Source organism: Leiobunum rupestre, chromosome 4, assembly GCF_980474605.1.
Source record: "Leiobunum rupestre chromosome 4, qqLeiRupe1.1.hap1, whole genome shotgun sequence".
NCBI lineage: Eukaryota > Metazoa > Arthropoda > Arachnida > Opiliones > Sclerosomatidae > Leiobunum > Leiobunum rupestre.
In genome coordinates this window covers 42,569,081-42,595,333 of record NC_143387.1, presented here as the reverse complement: position 1 = coordinate 42,595,333, position 26,253 = coordinate 42,569,081, and the positions used below count along the sequence as shown (strand labels likewise).

Here is a 26,253-nt window from a genome sequence, read left to right as displayed (position 1 = left end):
TGCCACAAGCTGGGACCGAACCCGGCTCCTCTTGCTGCGTGGCGAAAGTGCTAACCACTCCGCCACCCCATACTTATATTATTATGTTACTTACTTATGCTAATAGCCATAGCAAGCAACGCGGTGAAAGCGGGAGTGACGAGATCCACTTGGCCTCTTTCCCCTCCCCCTTCCCTCTCCCCCTCCACCCCACTCCCGGGTAATGACTATAACCGTCCAAATAAATCGCTTCAATATTGGGCTCTTTTCAAACACAACCGTGACAAAGCCAGTGCTTTTCTATTCGAAAACTTTCAACTTCAGTGGGGGGAAATATTTACACTTCAGTTGAAAACTATATAAAAATAACCTAAACTTCAGGTGAAAATATATATAAAAATGCAGGTGTAAAATATATAAAAATAACCTAAACTTTAGGTGAAAAATATATAAAAATAACCTAAACTTCAGGTGAAAAATATATAAAAATAACCTAAACTTCAGGTTAAAAATATATAAAAAATAACCTAAACTTCAGGTGAAAAATATATCAAAATAACCTAAACTTCCGGTGAAAAATATATCAAAATAACCTAAACTCCATGTGAAAAAATATATCAAAATAACCTAAACTTCAGGTGAAAAATATATCAAAATAACCTACACTTCAGGTGAAAAATATATAAAAATTACCTAAACTTCAAATGAAAAAATTGAAAAATATAAACTTCAGTGGAAAAAATTGAAAAAATATTTAAACTTCAGTGGAAAAAGTTGAAAAATTATTTAAAACTCAGTTGAAAAATATAAAAATTATTTAACTTCAGTTGAAAAATATAAAAATTATTCAACTTCAGTTGAAAAATATAAAATATATAAATTAGGCCTTCAATGGAAAAATTACCTACTTAAGATGGAGTTTTTATAATTTTATCCTACTATAGATGAGATATTTAATCCATGGATGAGATATGCATAAATACCAAACAAATTTCTATACCCAATCACGAGTCATTTAAATCAGATTAAATGTTAAGGCATTAAAAGTCGCTAGCTGACTTGGGCCTAAGGTGATTATTAAGGGTATTTTAAGAAAGTAGTAGGCTCGAGGAATTTTATATCCATGGTGATCCGCCCAGTTATTCGAACCAATACATTTCGGAGTAACATGACCAAGGTTATAGACAGACGACCCGACCAACTGGACCTCGTTGCTACGAATGACCGAAAATGATCGGAGATTCCTATCAACTCAACGTCCCTGAAAAAAATCTATTTCGGATTTTGGTGCAGAAAATTCTAACAAGAAAAGAGCCTTACCCTAGAAACTAAATAATGTCTTAATATAAAGATTCGAACGTCAAACGAAGGTGGAAGGGAAATCTAGTCACGTGCTTCAAATTTACCGTTACAAAAATGAAGTTTAAAAATGTGTTGGGCAGGTTTATCGTGGCAAAAGGCCAAAGAATCGCGAAATAGCGTGTGCCCCCGCCGAGTGCTACGAAACCTTGCTAAATGAATGCCTCTATTTCTCGCACACAGGACAACCAATAGATTACCTTGAACGCCGCCAAACGGATTTTAGCACGCAAATGCTTCTCTTTTTATTTGGTTTTTGGCAACTCTCGTCAGGGGAGGGGGGCTTAAAATCAATATTACAGCTACAGTCATCCCGCGTCAAGCAGGCTCAAGCATTCAAAGTCACGCGCCTTTACCTGGGCCCTCCTTCCGTCCTGAGAGTGTGTTAGCTGGCATCGAGGGCCAGTCGATAAAACGACTATACGCGTCTAATGTATATATTTAAGCGGGCCTTACTTAAACTCTTTTGGTGTTCGTGGTAGCATTTACGTCTAAACTCGAGGGGCAGGGCCGGCGTTAGGGGGGGGGGGGGGTAAGCGGGGCAAAAGTACCCCGGGCCCGGGCCTCCGAAAGGGGCCCGCCGGAACGGGTGCCAAACTAAAATTTTCTGACTATTTCCAAAAAAAAATTTGGAGTAAAAATTACCCGGGGCCCGAATATCCTAGCGCCGGCCCTGTCGAGGGGTGTACAGAGTGTTCGTTACCTACAGTGGCTATGCTATCCATATACGAATGATATAAAAGATCGGATATGACCTTTTCAAATTGATCTAATTATAGGTCGATACTTTTCGCTTGTTCTGGAAGGTCAAATTAAACTATTGTTCTGGTGGAGTTACTCTACCCCGTGAACTATTCGTAAGGTCAAAGTATTGGTGCTATGCTTTTCACACCTCCTCAAAAGTCGGAAATTAGGGTTGGAAAAAAACCCCGTTTTTTTAATAAAAACCTAAAAAAAACTTTTTTTTTTTGTTTAAATCAGATTTTTTTTATCACTGCTTTATTTTACTTTTAATCTATTTTTCGTTTTTGTTTAACAGTGCATAAATATTACAAATCAACTAAAAATTAATATGAGTATTATTACATCTCACGTGACCAGAACAAAGTTTTAGTTTTAGTTTCGTTTTTTATAAGACTCACCAGAACGAAGTTTTAGTTAAAGTTTCATTATTGATTTTGTAAAAATGTAGGGTGACCAGGAAAATGCCTCGAAAATTTGAAAATTCTCAATCCAATTAAAGGAAAATATAGGAAAAACCATAAGCAAATATAAGGATTCTTATCGAAAAACAGGAGATAAAATAAAGTTAAATATAGGATGAAGAAGGGTACACGACGACGGAATGTTTTCGGGTTATATAGTGCATGAGAACTGTGAATAGGAAATATAGGAAATAAAGTTAAATATAGGATGAAGAAGGGTACACGACGACGGAATGTTTTCGAATTATATACTGCATGAGAAACGTGAATAGGAAATATAGGAAATAAAGTTAAATATAGGATGAAGAAGGGTACACGACGACGGAATGTTTTCGAATTATATACTGCAGGAGAACTGTGAATAGGAAATATAGGAAATAAAGTTAAATATAGGATGAAGAAGGGTACACGACGACGGAATGTTTTCGGGTTATATACTGCATGAGAAACGTGAATAGGAAATATAGGAAATAAAGTTAAATATAGGATGAAGAAGGGTACACGACGACGGAATGTTTTCGGGTTATATAGTGCATGAGAACTGTGAATAGGAAATATAGGAAATAAAGTTAAATATAGGATGAAGATGGGTACACGACGACGGAATGTTTTCGGGTTATATAGTGCATGAGAACTGTGAATAGGAAATATAGGAAATAAAGTTAAATATAGGATGAAGAAGGGTACACGACGACGGAATGTTTTCGAATTATATACTGCAGGAGAACTGTGAATAGGAAATATAGGAAATAAAGTTAAATATAGGATGAAGAAGGGTACACGACGACGGAATGTTTTCGGGTTATATACTGCATGAGAAACGTGAATAGGAAATATAGGAAATAAAGTTAAATATAGGATGAAGAAGGGTACACGACGACGGAATGTTTTCGAATTATATACTGCATGAGAAACGTGAATAGGAAGTATAGGATGAAGAAGGGTACACGACGACGGAATGTTTTCGAATTATATACTGCAGGAGAACTGTGAATAAGAAATATAGGAAATAAAGTTAAATATAGGATGAAGAAGGGTACACGACGACGGAATATTTTCGGGTTATATAGTGCATGAGAAACGTGAATAGGAAATATAGGAAATAAAGTTAAATATAGGATGAAGAAGGGTACACGACGACGGAATGTTTTCGGGTTATATACTGCATGAGAAATGTGAATAGGAAATATAGGAAATAAAGTTAAATATAGGATGAAGAAGGGTACACGACGACGGAATATTTTCGGGTTATATACTGCATGAGAAACGTGAATAGGAAATATAGGAAATAAAGTTAAATATAGGATGAAGAAGGGTACACGACGACGGAATATTTTCGGGTTATATACTGCATGAGAAACGTGAATAGGAAATATAGGAAATAAAGTTAAATATAGGATGAAGAAGAGTACACGACGACGGAATGTTTTCGGGTTATATAGTGCATGAGAACTGTGAATAGGAAATATAGGAAATAAAGTTAAATATAGGATGAAGAAGGGTACACGACGACGGAATGTTTTCGGGTTATATACTGCATGAGAAATGTTAATAGGAAATATAGGAAATGTGGTCACCTTGTAAATGTTTTAGACTTGTGATAATTTCGGTAAGAAAATGTACAAACATTTGGGAATAATTTTTAGATAGATAAAAAAACCATTGGTTTAAAAAAATAAAAATAACTTGATTTAAACCAGCCAACCCTGGCGGGAGTTAAGAGAACAAGCTGATAAAATCGTAGGCTTATCCAAAATTTATCTCCACTCAAAATTTATCTCCACCACAGTATTAAAAATAGGTAGTGATAATTGGAAGAGCAAATCCAAGAGATATAGGAAATATTATTTATTTTTAGAAACAAAAGAAAACAATATTAGGTACATGAAATATGTACAGTATTTTTTCTTGAAAGACATCTATTTTTTCTTTCTGTACATTGGGAAAATTGTGAAGTTTTATCTTAAATGTTTTCGCTACTTAAAAGCCCCACTCAATTCCTCATCTTCGTGACAGAATGCAACAAAAATGAACGCTCTGATTTAATTCGGACACAATACATTAAATTTAACCTATACCTTTCAAGATCTTTTATTAATTTAAATTTACAAAAAAAAAAAAATTTAATTGAGACTAATGATCTTAAATTTCGTTTTTTTTATTACCAGTATAGACCGATTTGGAATTTAAAAAAATACCCTGTACATTTAATTTAAAGTCAATGTATTGTGTCAAAAATTAAAAACGGAAATTTTGGGAGTGACTGAACACACTGATTTGATTCGAAATTTGATTTATACGTTTTTTTTTAAATTATGAAATTATTCCAAAAAAAAATTCAAAATATTTCTGGGGCGAAAATGAAAATGTGTTTTTTTAAAAGATATTTTAAACTTAAAGCTGCGAAAGGTACATATTACAACATTTACAGTAAACGCGATTTTTCATGGGATAAATAAGAGAAAACAAAAATAAAAATGTACAACTGGATTTTTTTAACAATTTTTTTTGAGGGGGTGTTTGCGCAATTCGCCTTAACCGACTTGTTAACAATGACATTTCTGACGGGGTAATAACTATTATCTAACTGTTAAATAAAAACAGTTATAGTTTTTCGTTATTTCTCAGTAACTTGAATGCCATTTTTTTCTAAAGTCATACGTCTATAAAAAAGACTCGAAAGTTCGTAATATTTAAATAAAACGCCAATAAAATTAATTTAAAATAATTAAAGATATAGGGGGGGGGGGACTTTTAATAAAAACTATACTGCCATTTTTATAAACGTATGAAAAATTGTCACTTATATACACGTTATGACAAATACCCAATGCACCTTTTTTGTATTGTTCGATAGACATTTTTTTAACAGTTCAGGTAACGTTGTTTCAGCTCATTTCATTTAAAAGCAGAAGGGAAACGGTATGGCTAGATATTTTTGAGCCTCAAAAAAAAAGTTTTATATCACAATTTTGAAACTTCTTTGATTTACTTTTATTCTTAATGGTATTATTTTTCTTTATAGAATTGGATGGATTTTTTTTGTTTATTTTACTATTTTTGTAAATATTGTACCCCATGCGTGATATATTCTGTAATATTACAGTATTTTTTAATAATAAAGTTAAGTATCTTTTTTTCAATTCGGTATTTTTTTCATTATAAACAAAATGTTGTATGTCGAGTTTTTCATTCGTTTTTGGCAATATTTTTTGCATACATATTGGTACCATTGTTTATCAATATATATAATATATATTAAGAGCCATTAGTACGAAATATTTTTTCTTATACAAGTGGCCCTTTTTTTAATAAATTTTACAAGGGGGTTCAAAAATAAATTACAGATTAACGATTAATAAAAAGTATGAGGAAAATAAAAACAAATTTAACTCTTTAGAAATGAGAATAATAACAGCGTTAGGTTTACCAGCAAACGTTTCTTTAAAAAATTTCATAAACAAAACCGTTTAAAATCGGGGAAATAATTTTAATTAACCCTGTTTAACCAATTAAAAATAAACTACTCTCAGATCTCGTATATAGCGGGTATTTCTATTATTTGAAACCAATTGAAATGAGATATTGACGATGTTCATAAAATTGAAATGCTCAGCATTTATTCATATATATTAGCGAGAGCTAATACTAATTTTTGACGAAAAAAACACGTCGAAGTAGCGTACCAGATATTCCGTTTTCAACCCAAAACTAACGATCAAATCAGCTACAATTTAATTAAAAGGGAGGAATTTACTGGTAAACCTGGTGATTCGAAATGAAGATATTAATTAAAGCCAAAAAAAGTATTAAAATGACCAAAAACCTTATCCGGAGTTGAAGTGCAGAATGTTGAGAGCCCAAACGATATTTGTCATTTATTTAGCTGCCAAGCTTTACCAAGAATCGAACCACATTTTCATGATGTACGTTAGTGCATACGGTGGGCTTTTAGAGTAACAGTTTTTTTATTTAATCTTGCATAACATTTGGTTAACCACAGGCACACTTAAATAACCACATTTTTTCAAACAGTAAATTTAGAAAGTCATTCCAACTGGCAGGAAATTTCATTTTTTTGTTGGAGCTAGGAGGGGAGATTTTTTACACAGAATTGAACCACGGGGATCATTTTTTTGGACAATCTTAACTTTTTTTATATTTTCTTCTTGAAGGGATGGATTTTGTTTCGCTTATACGAACAGGCAGTATTAAAAACAGCCCCCATTTTTTATTATTTACATTTTTTTTTGTCTTGGGCAACAGGGATACTATATCATTGCATTTTTTTTTGTCTTTTTTGGCTTATCCCAAACTTGTTTTCGAAGATTGTCAACTAAATTTCTAAAATTAAAAGATTACGGTAGTTCTCAAAAAATAACAGGGGAAAAAATATTTAAAGCTAACATTGATTTTTTTACATCAAATATTTTGTTTTCTTTACAAGTTTTCGATTATAACGGCGGTATTAAAAGGTGTTATCGGTTATCAATATCCGTATTGTTTGATAAAAAAAATTGCCTGTTTTTTAAATAGTTTTTTTTTAATTTACAAACGTTTCGTATTTAATAAGTTGACATCCATTCATATCGTTTTGCGGGGAATGTTGTTATTGCAAAGATCAAGTTTTCGCGCGACACGTTTATCAAACAATATCATATTGTTTTGACTTAACACTTTCTCGTCAGATTTGTCTGGGTTTTATTTATTAAGAAACAACAACAAAATTAAATATTTTTGTTTAGTTTGGAATTTTTTTCGGGGAGTCTTTATAATTTTATGAGAGTGAATTAAAATTACTCGTTTAAATATTTAAATAATTTGCGAAAATTTTAAGTAAATAGAATAAACCAATAATAATATACCTAACCTTTTTTTTAAAACTATTTTAACAGGAGGGTAGCTCAATTATTTTGAAGACGTACCAAATACTGGAATATTTTCAGATCAAAAAATAATTTAAAACAATATTAAAACATTTTTGTCGAAAAAAATAAAAAATAAAAATCGAATTGTCGAAATTGGCACCATTAACCGAAAAACCCGAGACAAATCTGAAACTGGGCCTTTTTTAAAACTATAAGGATAGCATTTTTGCCGTTAATACCGAAAGTAGGTGATACCCTTTTTGTAAGTATAACGTACTTTCAACAATACTTGAAAATGAACGCTAACCTCGCTGACTACCTGTTGGCCCCCTTTTTAAAAATTATCTTTTACAAAATTAAATTTCCTTTAGAAGACACCAGATATTTTTAATGGAATTGTAATGAGCCGATAACGAATGATCATTTTGAAAAATCACTTTTTTTTTAAAAATAAGAAATTCGAAATTTAAATTAGATTGTTTTTTCTTTAGACCACTAGATAATTCCACACACATTTGTTTTTTCTTTCTTTTACTCGATAGAAATATTTTTTTTTATCGGGGGATTTTTTTTAATTAATTTGATGTTTTTTTTTCATAGTCTTATTGTCTTTTCGAATGTTACGCGTTTTCCGCCAGCGAGAGCCGTTTGGTGCTGATCGCGACTCCGCCGTCACTGTTCAAGCTCTGAACACTCGAATGGTCGTCCGTATCACTTTGACCACTGTTGTATCCCAGAATGTCCACTTCGTCTGATAAAATATTCCATACATTAGATTCCGAATTAAACGCCCAACTCGGAACGATATTAATCTCACCGCAACTAACTAGTGCTCGGAATTGTTTATTCATTATCCACAAATTTTCCGATTTATTTAAAAAACGTTGGTAAAAAGAATATCATTTTAACTTATTTAATTATGTTTTTTACGCAACCAAGCATTTATTTGAATAAAGTGGTATTTATTTAAATAATTGTTTGTTTTATTTAAATAATAGGCTGATTCACTTTCGATTATTTAAACATTTTACAATTTATATTCAACTATTGGTTGTTTAAATAAATATTATTTAAATATCGCCGAGCTTATTTTATTCATGGATAAAAATTAATCGAATTCCGAGCGCTACAACTAACGTAATTAACAATAAGTACGCCACTTCCTATTGTTTTAATGCTAATTTCCGGACCTAACCTTTTTTCGACACGGACATTATCGTCCAGCTGAGTAACGTGTCCTTGCTAGTAGTAGATTTCGCCTTAGGCATATATTTAGACTGAGAACTAAGCCTTGATTACGCAATAACTGAAAATAAGTTCAGTGACGATTTTTCCTAATAGGTGGTTCTACAAAAGATTTTTGCTATAGAGGCTCATGGGAATTCAGTATGTTTGAGCAAGGCATCGTCTGCTAAGATCCGGCTGCTGATACTAAGGCCCGCGTATAGACAATTTTAGTTTGAAATATTAACAGCGTTACAAATAGATAAATAGATAAGGCTAGGGTTGTATTAAAAATATCTTTTTATGTGTTATGTATATTATAAGGTAGTCTGGTTTTAGTTATTTTTTATTTACTAACCTTGAAAGATATAAAATTCTCAGCAAAAATAAATAATCTTCTATAGCAGTTAGAACTTTCACTTTACTGTTAAACTAAACGACAAGTAAGCCTTGTCTTAAATAGCGGACGACACTAAATTATCGGCCAACTTCGAGATTTCATTTGACCGTAGTGACGCAAACTTACTGAAAACACGTGACCACCGATCTTTTGTAAAAAACACCTATTGACATACTTATTGTTACTTACGATATCACGGAACTAACAAACATACATCCGTGTTGCAATCGACGAATTTCGCTTAACGCTTAAAGGGACTTGGAAGCGTTCGAAATTTCGCTAGTTTCGCGGTGCTTAAGTATGACTTGTCGGATAAGCTATCACGACGTACGGACCCCGAATTCCGGTCGAACCTTTCCAATGTTTCCGGAGCCCTTTAACAGAAGCTTGGGGTGATTGACGGTGGTTACGTTAAAAACAAGTTAATTTTTCGATTTAATTCCCTTTAAATTAAAATTATTTCTTTCAACCTACTTTACAAAATCCAAATGAAGCCACATCAATTTCAAAAAAGTATCATAATTCAAGATTTTAAGTTTAAATGTTATTTATCGACGGTCGGGTAAATACAGGGCAATTTGAACGCGAATAAAAAGTGTTCACGCCATGAGGCAATATGGGCACTGACCTCTTCCCGCCCCTTTATAATAATCATAATAATTAGCTAGGCTAATACCCTTGGCAACACCTTAGGCCTAAGTCACCAAGCGACTTTTAAAGCCATTAATTCAGGTGGCCGGGTTACAATGCGTATGAGGGTGGTGGCAAGCCCTTCATGCCAACAGCTCCCTACACTCACTCTTACGTTAACCTCCTCAAGTTTTTATGGAAGGCGAAACCGAAGAACTCGGGGAAAAACCCTTTAAACCAGTGGGGAGAGAACTTGCAAACTCAACGCGGAAGGAGTTGTTCCGAGTTTTCACCCAGTGCCACACGCTGGGATCGAACCCGGCTCCTCTTGCTGCGAGGCGAAAGTGCTAACCACTCCGCCACCCCACTGGCCGGCCCCTTTTTTGCTGAACCCACCCCTTCGAAATTTCAGGATCAGCCACTAATTTCTTTATTATTTATAACCCTTACGATTTATTACGGATGAGTGATTGTAATTTATCAACGACAAACCTTCTAACTGACAATCGCGATAGAAATGTCTCTAAATAAAATCGATTTAAAAGTATAGAATGACGTCTATATTAAAAGGTGGGTCCCAGCCAGCAAAATTGGAATTTATACGAAAGACCAATAAGAAACCAGGGTTGGAAAAAAGCCGGCCTTTTTTGAAAAAATCCAGACCAGTGGTTTTAATTGGCTATAACCGGTTTTTTTTCGGTTATAACCGGCTAAATAATAACCAGTACCTTTTACTTATGTAAGTAGAAATTGTCTGCGGTTATTGTCGTAAATAAGAAACTAAACAAATAAAGCGAAATAACTATATAAAATAACTGAATTATTTTGATTTCCTCGGGAAATTCCCCCTAGTTTTTGTGTATGACAGAAGCGAGGCAGCGAACTTTGGAACTTTAAACCTACCGAAAAACTGGTAAAAGTAAACCGGTTTCTAAATATGAAACAAAAAATAAACTAAATTTCTAAATAAAAACTATTAATTTACTAAAATAATCATATTGTAATTTTTTTTTAAAAAGCCACAAAAATCTGGATTTTTTCAAGTGGCTATAACCGGATTTAACCAGGTGGCTATAACCGGTATGGCTGGTTCTATGCCAACCCTGGAAGAAACTGCTATTTCGTGAACATGTCGTCTGAAACGCGGACGATTTTAAACCGAACACGAAACTACGCGAGACAGGAAATTAGTCTCCTTATAAATTTCGGTAGGTCGCCATTTTGAGCCACCTTTGAATATAGGCCTATTACGAAGATATCAACGAGAACGCGGCGAGAGTCGAAACGCGCGCACGTACCAGTTTCAGATGTGCATGAGTTGGTCGACGTGGAAGTTGAGGTTGAACATTCGGAAATACTTCTCCGTTTGTGCGTATCAATCTCAATTTGTATTCCCAAGTGGTCGAGTTTCCTCCTCAGGTACCTTTGTTCGCGCAGCAACGACTCTTTCTGCAGTTGCTGTCTTCTTTCCCGATCTTCCAGATTCTAAAATCAAAATCGTTCATTAGCGGAGGATATTAGCGACCAACAACATTCGCCGGGAACGGGGTTTCGAACTCGAAAGTCAAAGACGGACGCGTTTTGATCAACGACGCTAATAGGCGATATTATAAAGTCAGATATGCTTGCTCAACTTGTTAAAATGTGATAACGAAATAGTACAGTTAAAGCCTACCCCTGTAGCATTAGGGTGTCGGTCAAGAGTCGGGTATGGGTCTAAAAGTCGTTTTCAGGTCGACGACCGTATGCCGACTCAAATTGTTCAATTTTTTTACCCCAAAAATTACAAATTTCCATTTTGAGACTTTATAAAGTCGGCAAGTCGACTTTAATGTACAGTCGATATGCCGACTTGATAAGGACCACACGTATTTTTTTCATATTTTTAAAATAATTGTATTTTATTGTATAATTATAATTATACTTGAAGTTCATTTTTACTAATTATGATTAATTAATTTTTAGAAATTAATTTGCATAAGAAGTTACTTCCCTGTAGCAAATTAGAGTCGGGCCGACGTCGGCAAAAGGTACTAAACGCTAAAGTCGGCCGACCTTTGGATTGAGGGTCGAAATGTCGTAGGGGTAAAATGGTCGGCCGACTGCAAAACGTCGACTCTTTACCGCCAATTAATAGAACTAAGAACCGACTCCGAAACGACGTCGGGCCGACTTTATATTAATGCTTATTTCCGACCCAAAACTGATCTCATTATTAGATTTTCGAATACAAATAAGTTTGAAGAAAAAATAAAAGTGAATAAAAAATTCATCATCATCAAATAGTCAGAAAATAATTAAAATATCCCCTTTTCCTAAATAAATATGGTCGGTTTCATAAAGTTAATGTCGAATCCAATAATTAAATGTAAGGTCTATTTTAAGTTGGATAATGGTCGGCATACCGACCATAAATAGTCCCAAAAAAAAATTACGGTTTTAGTGTCGAAATAATACTGCTAGAATTAAAATTACGATTCCAGTTGCCATGGTTACGCGGGGCCTAATCTGATAAGACTGTACGAAATTCATCTTTATAACTAGGCGGTAGCGCCATCTATATTTTGTAAAGTTATATGGCTAAAAATAAATAATTATTAGCTAACTCACCGTAACTTGAGTTAAAAAGAATCGTGTTGACAGAATAAAATTATTTTTAAACAACTTCAAAGGTTTGTTTGTTACGAGAAATCATAGATTTCAATTTCGCATCAGATTCGCGAAAAAATTAAATTGCAATAGTTGCCACCAATAAAGACAGATGCCCCCACGGTTGAACGATAAAGTTGATAAAGTCTCCTTTTGGAACGAAATTGGTCCCGCGCCAGACAGATTTAGTTGTACCTCTATTTATTCCCAACTCAATGCTATAAACCGACTTATCGACCGTACCCCGACCCTAAACCAAAGACTATATATAAATAGATTGGCGTGTTCAATGGCTCAACTTGCATACGATAGCAGACGCTGGTCAAAATTTTCCTCGTGCTTCAGAGTGCTACTAGTGGTGCCTCTAACGGCTGGTCAAAGGCTTCTCCCGTGTTTCGAAAGTGTTAACAGGTTTTTTGTATGGAGACGCCTGTCTAGTAAGCGAAGCGTATATAGTCTTTGCTCTAAACCGACTTCATGTGTTACAGGGGTTTGCGATTTACGATATTATTTCAAAATATTAATTCCTGATTTTTATTTATATTGATTAATTATACTCTAAATAGATTAAAAAATTTAAAATGTATTAATAAATAGGCCTATTGATACGATCACAAACGCTTCATAGTTTAAAAAATTCAAAAGCACGCGCCAGTTAATACTTTCGCAGCGCCATCTCCGGACTAGCAGCATTATAGAATTTTATTGGCGAACTCGCTTGAGATGGGAGGTGTAATTGTTGACTTGTGCGCTTAATTTTCTATTCAAAATTAATGGAAAATCATTGGAATCTTGAGAAATACATTAAATCTAAACTAAAAAAGTAAGTTTTTCAATAATATATCAATATAAATAATATCTATATCAATTAATTATAGCTTTGTGAACAATGTTTTGCATGAGCTGTTAGGCCTTGGCAATTGCAAGGTCATGTGTTTTATAAATAAAATATAATTAGACTACAACATCAAAAGATAATGATATTTGTTAAAAGTATTTGAATTGTAATTGTTTTTACGTATTAAAATCTAGAAGCTTAATTAAAATGTTTCTTTTCTATATCACTACTTTATTAATTCTATGTACTTCGCCAAAAGATTTTCAGACTTGTATATTGTTTGGATTAGTTCTATTAATATAAATAGCTCATTTTTATTGAAAATTATTATCGATTCAATCTCAGCTAAATTACTGTTAAGGCATCAAATTGGTATTAAGTGGGAGTTCCGAAGTGCGATTTAATTTGACGTCGGCACAACGTCGTTTCCGAGTCGGAAATATGCCTATTTGAAGTCGGCTCATAGTCATTTCTGAGTCGGCCCATAGTCATTTCTGAGTCGGCCCATAGTCCTCTCTGAGTCAGCCCATAGTCCTCTCTGAGTCGGCCCATAGTCCTTTCTGAGTCGGCCCATAGTCCTTTCTGAGTCGGCCCATAGTCCTTTCTGAGTCGGCCCATAGTCCTTTCTGAGTCGGCCCATAGTCCTTTCTGAGTCGGCCCATAGTCCTTTCTGAGTCGGCCCATAGTCCTTTCTGAGTCGGTCCATAGTCATTTCTGAGTCGGTCCATAGTCATTTCTGAGTCGGCCCATAGTCCTTTCTGAGTCGGCCCATAGTCCTTTCTGAGTCGGTCCATAGTCATTTCTGAGTCGGTCCATAGTCATTTCTGAGTCGGCCCATAGTCCTTTCTGAGTCGGTCCATAGTCCTTTCTGAGTAGGACATACATCGGAAGTGAGTCGAATTTTCTTGTCGATCGACGGTCGGCCGACTACTTTTCTACTAGGACATTTCGACCTTTCAGAGTGGGGTGGCCCGACAGTAGGCCGACCTTTCTGTTTTAAGACACTAGCCGACGTCGGCCCGACTCTAAAATGCTACAGGGGTACGGATGAATTCATAGGCTCTTTGGTGGGAAAGCTAATGGGAGCATAGTGGAAGGTGGGCTTTCCCATCAAAACAAGAAGGCCACGTTACTTTATTAGATCGCCTATTCTAGGAGCAGCAATCACAAGGAGAATGCGGATTGCCTTTAAACACTTGTCTAGGTTAACGGTAATAGTTAGTGTAGGGAGCTGTTGGCTCGATCTCGTGGCATGCGGGGCTTACCATTACCCGGGAGTGGGGTGGAGGGGGAGAGGGAAGGGGGAGGGGAAAGAGGCCAAGTGGATCTCGTCACTCCCGCTTTCACCGCGTTGCTTGCTATGGCTATTAGCATAAGTATGGGGTGGCGGAGTGGTTAGCACTTTCGCCACGCAGCAAGAGGAGCCGGGTTCGGTCCCAGCTTGTGGCACTGGGTGAATATTCGGAACAACTCCTTCGGCCTTGAGTTTGCAAGTTCTCTCCCCACTGGTTTAAGGGGTTTTCCCCCGAGCTCTACGGTTTCCCCTTTCCATAAAAACTTGTAGAAGTTAACGGTAATAGTTAGTGTAGGGAGCTGTTGGTTCGCGTGCATGAAGGGCTTGAAATCACCCTCCTACGCATTGTAACCCGGCCACCTGAATTAAGGGCTTCAAAAGTCGCATGATGACTTAGGCCTAAGGTGGTGCCTTGGGTATTAGCCTAGCTGATTATTATTTATTTATTCACGTTAAGGCAGTGTTGTGTACAAATTTCAATGGACGAGCCTTTACGCTGAACGTTTTACGGGCGGGGGAGGGGGAAGAAAATTTCCGAATTTTCCCCTTCCGACGGCAGCAGGCGATAATGCGTCTAACCAATGAAAAATGTACGCGAGAAAATGCACGACTTGTGACGGGTTGCGTTCTCCTTGCGTGGGGCGCTCTGTTTGTTGCTCCTAGGCTAAATAATAAGGCCAACATATTGGCACCTAGGAGCGACAAACACAGCACCCCACGCAATGAGAACGCAACCCGTCAAAAGTCGTGCATTTTCTCGCGTACATTTTTCATTTGTTAGACGCTTTGACGCCTGCTGCCGTCGGAAGGGGAAAATTCGGAAATTGGCTCCCCCCCCCGCCAGTAAAACGTTCGTCCAATGAAATTTGTACGCAACACTGCGTTAGCGTGTTCTCCTTGTGGGTGTTGCTCCTAGTTGGCAGCACCTTGTTTATTTCTTGATCCCCGGGAAAAAACCCACGCTTTTCCTCGTTCGACCTCTCCCCTTTTCTGGCGGTAAGGCGGTGAAATTAAACCTAAATTATAGCACTTGGCAAGGTTTTTTCTTTTTCAAAAATACTATATAAAAATTGGTTTAAATCAATGATTTAAAAAAATCATTGATTGAAATCGCGATTTAAATCAGCCAACACTGGTTTGTACATCTGATTACTGATTTTCGAAAGACGTACTGTGAATTCTATTGATTTATCACCATTTTGCTGTGATTTCTATTTCTCAGTTTTTCTGTGATTTCTCACATTTTTAAATGATTCCTATTGATTTCTCACATTTTTCTGTAATTACTATAGATTTATCACATGGTTTATGTGATTTATCTCAATTTTTCTGTGATTTCTCAAATTTTTCTGTGATTTCTATTGATTTCTCTCAATTTTTCTGTGATTTCTATTGATTTCTCTCAATTTTTCTGTGATTTCTCAAATTTTTCTGTGATTTCTCTCAATTTTTCTGTGATTTCTCAAATTTTTCTGTGATTTCTATTGATTTCTCTCAATTTTTCTGTGATTTCTCAAATTTTTCTGTGATTTCTATTGATTTCTCTCAATTTTTCTGTGATTTCTCAAATTTTTCTGTGATTTCTCAAATTTTTCTGTGATTTCTATTGATTTCTCTCAATTTTTCTGTGATTTCTCAAATTTTTCTGTGATTTCTATTGATTTCTCTCAATTTTTCTGTGATTTCTATTGATTTCTCTCAATTTTTCTGTGATTTCTCAAATTTTTCTGTGATTTCTATTGATTTCTCTCAATTTTTCTGTGATTTCTATTGATTTCTCTCAATTTTTCTGTGATTTCTATTGATTTCTCTCAATTTTTCTGTGATTTCTCAAATTTTTCTGTGATTTCTCAAATTTTTCTGTGATTTCTATTGATTTCTCTCAATTTTTCTGTGATTTCTCAAATTTTTCTGTGATTTCTATTGATTTCTCTCAATTTTTCTGTGATTTCTATTGATTTCTCTCAATTTTTCTGTGATTTCTATTGATTTCTCTCAATTTTTCTGTGATTTCTATTGATTTCTCAAATTGTTCTGTGATTTCTATTGATTTCTCTCAATTTGTGTGTGATTTCTATTGATTTCTCAAATTTTTCTGTGATTTATATTGATTTCTCTATTTTTCTGTGATTGTCAGTGATTTATCACAATATTTCGATGATTTTCATTGATTTTTCGTGATTACAAACGATTTGTACATCTGATTAGTTAGTATAAATAAATACATTATTGATACTACATATAAATTTAGTGATAATACCAATATTGCACTTTCTATCAATAAATACCGTTATTTTTGCATTAAAGCTAATGAAATATTTTAAGAAACTTCAACGTCAAGTAAATAATATTACTTAACTAACTGGATACCAAAATTCATTATAATAATTTATGTAAACTAATCCTATTAAAATTGTATTTATAAATTATTTTCCAAAACTCATATTTCATTTCGTAAATTTATATAATTTGCACAATTTAAATTAATAATAATAATAATAATAATCAGCTAGGCACCACCTTAGGCCCAAGTCATCGAGCGACTTTTAATGCCTTAAACAGGTGGCCGGGTTCCAAAAGCTCTTTGAAAAGCTTCAAATTATTTATTTTCGGTGTAGGACCATGTATACGAGAACGATGTATATTACCAAAGGTATATAGGATGATAAGCAGCGAGTACATGGCTATTTCTAGGAACAATTCCTACGTTTTATCCACGCGAGATAAAAATGTTAAAATTTTTCCTTGGATAGCCAATTAGTTTAAGGGAAGCAGGATTGCTATAATATTTTCACATTCAATTTCCCAAGCTTTTCCACTGACAATATTTAGAGATAGTTCTCTGATCTTATTCAGGGTTCATACAATATAATTTTTCAAAAACCATTTTCCCTGATATTTCCAGGTTTTCCAGAGTAGTTTTGAATATTTTCCAGGTGTACTTTTTAAAACAATAGGGGTCTCTAAAATGTTAAAAGCATTACTGTTACACTTTCTAATATAATATAGTCAAGATTGAACGTATGAATTCAATACTAAGTAGTAATTTCAGTAATACTAAAACAAATTGCACATAATTTGGAGTTCTCATAATTATTTTCCCTGATTTTTCAGGAAAATTTTCATTTTCCCTGATATTTCCCTGACTTTTTTGCTTTAAATAAATTTCACTGATATTTCCAGGTTTTCACTGATTTCCATGTTTGTATGAACCCTGTTAACAATTAAAGCCTTTTACAAGAAATAAAACTATTTACTTCAACTTAATATGAATATTGACGTTTAAAGTTTTATTACAACGTTGAAATTACGACACCCTATTATACGAGAACCAAAGGAAAATTAACTGCATAAAATTTTAAATTTATTATTTAAATTCTTCGATTTTTCCCTACTTAAAATTTCTAGTCGTTTCCCTCATCCGTAGCTACTCTGGGAACGCTCGTGAATTTCACCAAACCTGAATTGGCTAACTCATGCCCTATATACTTTTGTTGTAAATTTTATTATAATCGCGGAAAAATTACGAAAATTCGAACAAAACCTACAGAGTTATATTTCATTACAATTGCGTCAATTTAGGGGATGTCAAATTTCACTTTTGAAAGCTTGAGATATTAAATTGAATAACTAAGTTGAAATATTGTCCCATATATAAGCCAGAATACCACTACGGATATAATGTACATAGAGGTAATTCGCGCTCCGCTCAAACTTGACATTCTGACCTAAATTTTTCACTTTCGGGACGAAAACAAAATCCCGCGTTACCTAATTCCCCCAAAAAATGATGAAAAATATCGATGGCGAAACGTTTTGGGAGAGAAAATGAAAAATTGTAATACGGGATTATTTAATTGCCAAAAAAATTAACTCCAGAATTTACGGCAATGCTAATACGCCTGTCAAGCTACTGAAAGGCCGAAGCGTTATTTTCGTATCTTTAAAAGGAAAAATTGTTCATTTCGTCTTTTTGGATTTCTTTTTTAAAGCCATACAGATTTTATATTAAATTATGGAAAAAGCATTTCAATAAATAATTTAATTATGGAAAAAGCATTTCAATAAATAATTTAATTATGGAAAAAGCATTTCAATAAATAATTTAATTATGGAAAAAGCATTTCAATAAATAATTTAATTATGGAAAAAGCATTTCAATAAATAATTTAATTATGGAAAAAGCATTTCAATAAATAATTTAATTATTGCAAAAATTTTATTTCTATTTAATTATGGGAAATTTTTTTTTTTTTACATAATTATAGGAAATAATTATTTTCTATTTAATTATGGGTAAACAAGTATTTAGTATTTAATTTGGAAAATTTATTTTATATTTAATTAGGGAAAATTAATTTGTATTTGAGGAAAACATTTGCGTTTGCGGGAAAAATATAATTTGCATGTTTGCGGGAAAAATATAATTGGTATTTGTGGGGAAAATGATTGAAATTGAGGGGACAAATTACTATTTGAATTGAGGGTGTAAATTAGTATTTTAATTGAGGGGACAAATTATTATTTTAATTGAGGGGACAAACTAATATTTTAATTGAGGGGGACAAACTAATATTTTAATTGAGGGGGACAAACTAATATTTTAATTGAGGGGACAAACTAATATTTTAATTGAGGGGACAAATTAGTATTTTAATTGAGGGTACAAATTAGCATTTTAATTGATTGTACAAATTAGCATTTTAATTGAGGGGACAAATTAGCATTTTAATTGAGGGGACAAATTAGCATTTTAATTGAGGGGACAAATTAGCATTTTAATTGAGGGGACAAATTAGCATTTTAATTGAGGGTACAAATTAGCATTTTAATTGAGGGGACAAATTAGCATTTTAATTGAAGGGACAAATTATTATTTTAATTGAGGGGGACAAACTAATATTGAAATTGAGGGGACAAATTAGTATGGAAATTGAGGGAACAAATTATGATTAGTATGGAAATTGAGGGGACAAATGAATATAGAAATTGATTAGACAAAAACCCAGATATAATAGTATTGTTTTCAAATGGCTTTTAACGCGACACTACATCATAATATCAATGAAAGTAAAAGCGCCAAGTCTGAATGCAGAGAGAGGAAGTCGAAGCGGCGAAAGTGCGCGTTCCAAAATAGTCATCAAATAAACAATTGCAGTCTACCAATGGCGAAACGTCACCTGGCATTCTCTGGTTGGGGGAATCTGAGTGGGACCTTGACCTTAATGGTAACAATTAGACGAGGGGGGGAAGTAACAACCCTTTGGCTGTTTCGATCGCTTTTTGGCCCGGAGAGCGAAGTCAGATTCGAAACATTTGGCTGCCGCGAGCGGGCCAACCTTGATCTACCTGCGGGACGGGATAGTTTATTTTGGTTGCACTTCCCTCTGTCACTGAAATTTGCTTTCTTTATATAGCCAAGTATTAAGAGAGAGATTTAACAATGCGGGCTTTGTCCCTAGGTACAGTACCTCGACTATCTCACGCCAAAGCGATATATATTCACTAGTCAATTTTCATTCTACGAAATTTTGTTGGATTACCTGTTAAGATAAAAGAAAAAGGCTCATTTTGGGCGTAATTTGATATTTTTACTTTTAACGAAAGAAACGATGTACTTTGTCGTCACGCGCGATTATTTAAAAGTATAAGAACTCTGCCCTAGGGTCTTAAGATTTCAGGGTCTTTAGATACGCGGTTGCTATGGTAAATATACAGTTGTAATTCAAAATATTGGCAGGATTGCCACGAGCGTTTTCGGATTCAATTCCCCTGACTTTCCTTGACAATTTCCAAAGATTTTCCCTAACTTATATTAGTACAAATTTTCCATTTGCAACCAAAATTCTTAAAGATTCCCCGATTTTTACAATTTGTAAACTTCCTAACGTTTACAATGGTCGTTAAATATTCCCTAACCTTTCCTTAACATTTAGACCATTTTTACAATTCCCTGACTTTAAGACGTATAACTTTAAAATTCCGACTTTAAGACGCACAATTTTCAAATTCCCTGACTTTTGAACGCACAATTTTAAAATTCCCCGACATTTGGACGCACAATTTTAAAATTCCCAGACTTTTGGACGCACAATTTTCAAATTCCCCGACATTTGGACGTACAATTTTCAAATTCCCAGACTTTTGGACGCACAATTTTAAAATTCCCCGACATTTGGACACACAATTTTAAAATTCCCCGACATTTGGACGCACAATTTTAAAATTCCCTGACTTTAAGACGGTACAATTTTAAAATTCCCCGACTTTTAGAAGTACAATTTTCAAATTCCCCGACTATTAGACGTTACAATTTTCAAATTCCCTGACTTTTGGACGCACAATTTTAAAATTCCCCGACATTTAGAAGTACAATTTTAAAATTCCCCGACTTTTAGAAGTACAATTTTCAAATTCCCCGACTTTTAGATAATTTTTAAATTCCCCGACTTTTAGACGTTACAATTTTCAAATTCCCCGACTTTTGGACGCACAATTTTAAAATTCCCCGACATTTGGACGCACAATTTTAAAATTCCCCGACATTTGGACGCACAATTTTAAAATTCCGACATTTAGATGCACAATTTTAAAATTCCCCGACATTTAGAAGTACAATTTTAAAATTCCCCGCCATTTGGACGCACAATTTTAAAATTCCCCGACTTTAAGGCGGTACAATTTTAAAATTCCCCGACTTTTAGAAGTACAATTTTAAAATTCCCCGACTTTTAGAAGTACAATTTTCAAATTCCCCGATTTTTAGACGTTACAATTTTCAAATTCCCAGACTTTTGGACGCACAATTTTAAAATTCCCCGACATTTGGACGCACAATTTTAAAATTCCGACATTTAGATGCACAATTTTAAAATTCCCCGACATTTAGAAGTACAATTTTAAAATTCCCCGACTTTTAGATAATTTTTAAATTCCCCGACTTTTAGACGTTACAATTTTCAAATTCCCCGACTTTTGGACGCACAATTTTAAAATTCCCCGACATTTGGACGCACAATTTTAAAATTCCCCGACATTTGGACGCACAATTTTAAAATTCCGACATTTAGATGCACAATTTTAAAATTCCCCGACATTTAGAAGTACAATTTTAAAATTCCCCGCCATTTGGACGCACAATTTTAAAATTCCCCGACTTTAAGGCGGTACAATTTTAAAATTCCCCGACTTTTAGAAGTACAATTTTCAACTTCCCCGACTTTTAGATGTTACAATTTTCAAATTCCCTGACTTTTGGACGCACAATTTTAAAATTCCCCGACATTTGGACGCACAATTTTAAAATTCCGACATTTAGATGCACAATTTTAAAATTCCCCGACATTTAGAAGTACAATTTTAAAATTCCCCGACTTTTAGATAATTTTTAAATTCCCGATCTTTTTCCGGGTTCTGCAGGTACTGTGGCGACCCTGATTGGACAAAAAAGGAAAACTGATTTGGAAAACTACGCGCGTATTTCGCCTATTGAAGGACTACGGCGAAGAAAATAGAAGTTATTTTACTCAATACAGAACCTAATTTATCGGAACTACGACAAACAATTTCATAATGTACGCGTAGTTTTGGTAGTTAGCACTTGTAGGCCACGCGATTATACTGCGCCGACAATTTAAGTGAAAATGAAGTCTATTAAAAGTGAAATTACCTTTATAAATACTTTGGCTTCGGTGAGTAAACCGAGTGTGGTGTGGCGACTAGATTCGGGCCTTAAGGGAACCATTTCTTTTAGTTTTTCCAGGCAGTTCCTTAAATGTGCCCTTCTGTAAAATTAAATTAAAACAACTTTAAAATTTATCTAAACACATGTTTACAATAAAAACGACGTTGTGGTTTTTTGATAATAAATGTTTTTGATCAACACAATTTTTAAATGTTAAATTGTAGTCCTTTCCTGTAATTTTTGTAGCATTTCGTTCATTGATATTTTTTTATACCTTTTCGTTATCACACAGTAAATATTTTAATTCGTAATAAGGCAGGGTTGATGATGAAAAACCAAAGAAACGCTTATCGTTTTTAATTTTAATAAATTTTCTGATTTTATTGATTTTTGACAATAAATCGCTGAACAATTCGCACGCAGCGTTAATGTAAAATAAAATTTAAACTAATCTTAATTAAATTCAATTTAGTCTGCTCTGATTTGATATTGCTTGATAATCTACTTTTGTACATTTTCATAAATTCATCAAGAATAATAGGTTATTTAAATAATCGATATTTTAAAAAATAACTTTATTAATCATAATTATATTTTAAGTTTTCATATTCCAAAACATACATATATATATATATATATATATATATATATGCGCATATTAAATGGATCCAATTCGAATTTTAATATCGTAAATTTAAAATGAAGCGCTCACTAATTTTTAATTGAGTGGTGGAATTATAAATTACCCTCAAATTACGCGTCTAAATAATTGCTTAGAAATTCCATTTTTTAATAAATAAATAAAAAAGTGAATTGTATAAAATTATTATTTAGAATCCAAGTACTTCAATAATAAGTAATTAAATACTAAATAAAATGTATCCAAAATATACCACCGAAAACGACTTAAGGTGAACCCGAAATTCATCCTCGATACTACGTATTTAGACGAATGCAAAAACCGGATCGATCATGTAAATTGCAAAAATAACTCAATACATTAAGTATTATCTTACGAATATATATGATAATACGGTTGAACCTTTATTTTCGAGTTCAAATAACTCTGTCGCGGGCCTATCTTTTCAGGAAAAAAATTTGGCGCGTAAAAGCGTAAAATAGGCCCTAGCTAGGAGGGAGCGTGGCTGGTACAGGCGCCAAAACTTCACCACATGTGATCACAAATTTTTCTCCCCTCCCCCCCTGGTTTTACAATACCGTTAATAAACTGTGTCATCACTAATCATATTTCCCAATTTTCAGTAGCCCGGAAAATAATTTAACGTCCTCAATTGGCGTGCTCTGTTTTTTTCTCTAAGAGATCTTCATCTGCGTTTGTTACGCCGCGAGAACTATCTGGGGTTGTCAAAAAACCAAGCCATAAGCCTAGGCGTACCACGTCCGTCTCAAACTGTACATGCAAAGGCTTAAGATATTCCACATAGTGAATCGGGAGAACGGACAAAAACAACTAGGCTAGTACGCCACAATGAAAGAGAGATACGAAAAATAAAAGCGCCTCTATACAGCTACGCGTTTTACTATTTTGCTACCCTAATTTGAAGCTATGAATATTTATAAAAATAATGAAAGTACCTGTTTTTCTCCAGCTCATTGTGTGTTGTTCTGAAAAGAGAAGAGGGAAAAATTATATAAATTTACCGGTATAAAAGAGTTTTTATTTTTGGCATTATTAATCAGACTAAAGAGTCTTAATTGGGGCCCCAAAATAATCTCTACGCGCAACACCCGACTAGCTGTTTTACTGATTTCAAAATTGTTTTTGCGCCTAAAATACAGGCCCAAGCAGGTAAAGGTAGTGGCACGCGCAAACACACGGTTTCAAATTCCGGAAATTTTATAGTATTAAAAGTAGGCCTAATGCATTCAGTCTTAAGCGCAAATATATATGAACCTCAATCAAAACAAAATAAAAAATAATTTTAAACGTTTTAAAATAAATATAATTATAGAATTTTATTTGGACTGCAGAGCTATATTATTTGGGCAGCAAACCTATATTATTTGGACTGCATTCACTATATTATTTGGACTGCATTCACTATATTATTTGGACTGCATTCACTATATTATTTGGACTGCATTCACTATATTATTTGGACTGCATTCACTATATTATTTGGACTGCATTCACTATATTATTTGGACTGCATTCACTATATTATTTGGACTGCATTCACTATATTATTTGGACTGCATTCACTATTATATTATTTGGGCAGCATATCTATATCATTTGGGCAGCATACCTATATTATTTGGACTGCATTCCCTAGATTTATACTGCATAGCTATAACATTTGGTTTGTATTGCCTTAACAAAAGCATTTGCTTTGCAATGCTATATCAAAAGAGCAGTGTACCTATATTATTTAAAATTTATCTAACTTGCTCATATCATTACTGAAGATGGCCATATTTGGGGCAGTGACAAATGCCCATAAAATCTGGAGGAATTTCAATGAGGTTGCCTATCTTATTGGGCCATTTTTCCATTATTTTGTAATTGCATTCATACTTTTTTGGTCAAAATCACAAAACCTTTCTGAATGAAGGCAATTTTCTATTCTATGACATTTAACGAAACGAATATTAATATAACATTAAATACCTAGATTGTTATAAGCCTAAAATTACGTAAAAGTAATACGAAAGGGTAGTTATAATTGAAATTATAAATAAAATAATCGCCAAAAGATTTTCAAAACAAAGGGCCAAGGCCCTTAAAACAGGTTTTCAGTAATCGTTCTCACCTGTTTCCTTGAGATTTCTTAGATTTTGGTCTTTTGCGATTAAGATCACTTGGAAGAGGCATGGTAGAGGCGTATCCATGCTCCGCCTCTGCAAAAAGAGGAATAAAAAATATTAGACGCAAACAAAAATAATTTAGCTGGGCCCCAGAAAAGCGCCGTGGTGTCAAAATCAGCTGATCACGCGATGTACACTTCAGGCGTCCATGTTTTGGAAGCCCGTCGAAGATCGACAAAAACGGAAAACGCGTTTTCAATCATTTTAATCTCGAAATTGACGAAACTTACCTCTTTCCCTCCTTTCTAGGTATTCTGCGGCTTGCAAGAGCGCGGCGATACTCATTTTTGTAGTTTAATGGTAATCCAAAATTGCTTCCAACGCCGTTGTTGTTTGCCTGCGAATAATGGCGACGCGTTTCGTACTCTCCGGCAGCGGATTTTCAGCGCGTTCGGTTGTTGCGACCCTGCTTCTCTAAGCACGACCTACTCTCTGAAAGTATAGTCGTGACGTCACATTCCTCCTAGCCAATCGCGACGTGTTTATCAAACGCTGAGCCACGCTGTAGGGCCCACGTGCGTTTAAGTACTCAAAAGGACGGTTCCCGATTTTTCATTTTTTTTTCGGAGGGAGGGTAAGTTCCTACGGTGGAAGTCAGCTTCCTTTCGCGGCGATAAATGTAAGCGGACATCGAGTAACTCCGCGTCAACACGTAGCGCGCCATCCCGGGAATTATCATATTGTTGGGTCGCCGCGCTAGTGTCTGCTTAGAAGGACCACGAGGTCAACATACTGATATCTTTACTGTCTTTCAACCATCATCCGTTCGCATCTAGGAATTCGAGAGTGGCGTCAACCCTAATGCGCCCATTTTTTTTAACATTCCCGTGCCCCATACTCGAACCAAAATCCTAGCTACGCTACTGAGTAATGATACGATTTATCCCCCTAAAGAAGGTATCTTTTTTTTTTGTATATTTATTTCGATCTTCGCGAAAACCAGTTTGCCCCGCTGATGCTTCTGCCAAACTAAAGTGGGACGTTTATTAAAAAAATCTTTGTTTTTGTTTAAAATAAACAAACTCGTTCCTTTTTGGAAAATGAAAAGTAAATTTTTTTTAAACCACGAGTTAAACCTATAATTTTTTTGCGTCATTTGTTTACTTTCGAAAAAATGTCTAAAAATAATATTCCCACTTTGTAGGAAAAAAAAAGTTGTAAGATCGTTCAACCCTTCAACCGAGTTGCCATAGATCCGTAACGTTTAAAGAATTAACTCTCCGATAATTCTCGGGTTGTTTCGTTTTGGAAGTTCGAGCCAAAAAACGCGTTAGGACGAAAATGCGCGGCCATT

At 34.4% G+C, this 26,253-nt stretch overlaps 1 protein-coding gene across 1 annotated transcript; it reads right to left on the bottom strand.

Moving 5' to 3' along the window:
• Positions 1 to 7,795: 7,795 nt before the first annotated feature.
• LOC149947879 (max dimerization protein 1-like) lies at positions 7,796 to 25,902 on the bottom strand. The gene is made up of 6 exons (XM_090171960.1): positions 25,190 to 25,902; positions 24,905 to 24,992; positions 23,727 to 23,756; positions 22,116 to 22,230; positions 10,964 to 11,150; positions 7,796 to 8,162 (listed from the first exon to the last, which is right to left on the bottom strand). Exons 1-6 carry the CDS (start codon positions 25,242 to 25,244, stop codon positions 8,032 to 8,034), a joined length of 606 nt encoding a protein of 201 aa, XP_090028086.1. The 5' UTR covers positions 25,245 to 25,902; the 3' UTR covers positions 7,796 to 8,031.
• Positions 25,903 to 26,253: the final 351 nt, after the last annotated feature.

Coding starts and splice junctions, on each gene's coding strand:
- LOC149947879 (XM_090171960.1), bottom strand. CDS start 25,244: ATGAGTATCGCCGCGCTCTTGCAAGCCGCAGAATACCTAGAAAGGAGG. Junction 24,993..25,189: donor CCTAGAAAGGAGGGAAAGAG/GTAAGTTTCGTC, acceptor CTCTTTTTGCAG/AGGCGGAGCATGGATACGCC. Junction 23,757..24,904: donor AAGAAATCTCAAGGAAACAG/GTGAGAACGATT, acceptor TTCTCTTTTCAG/AACAACACACAATGAGCTGG.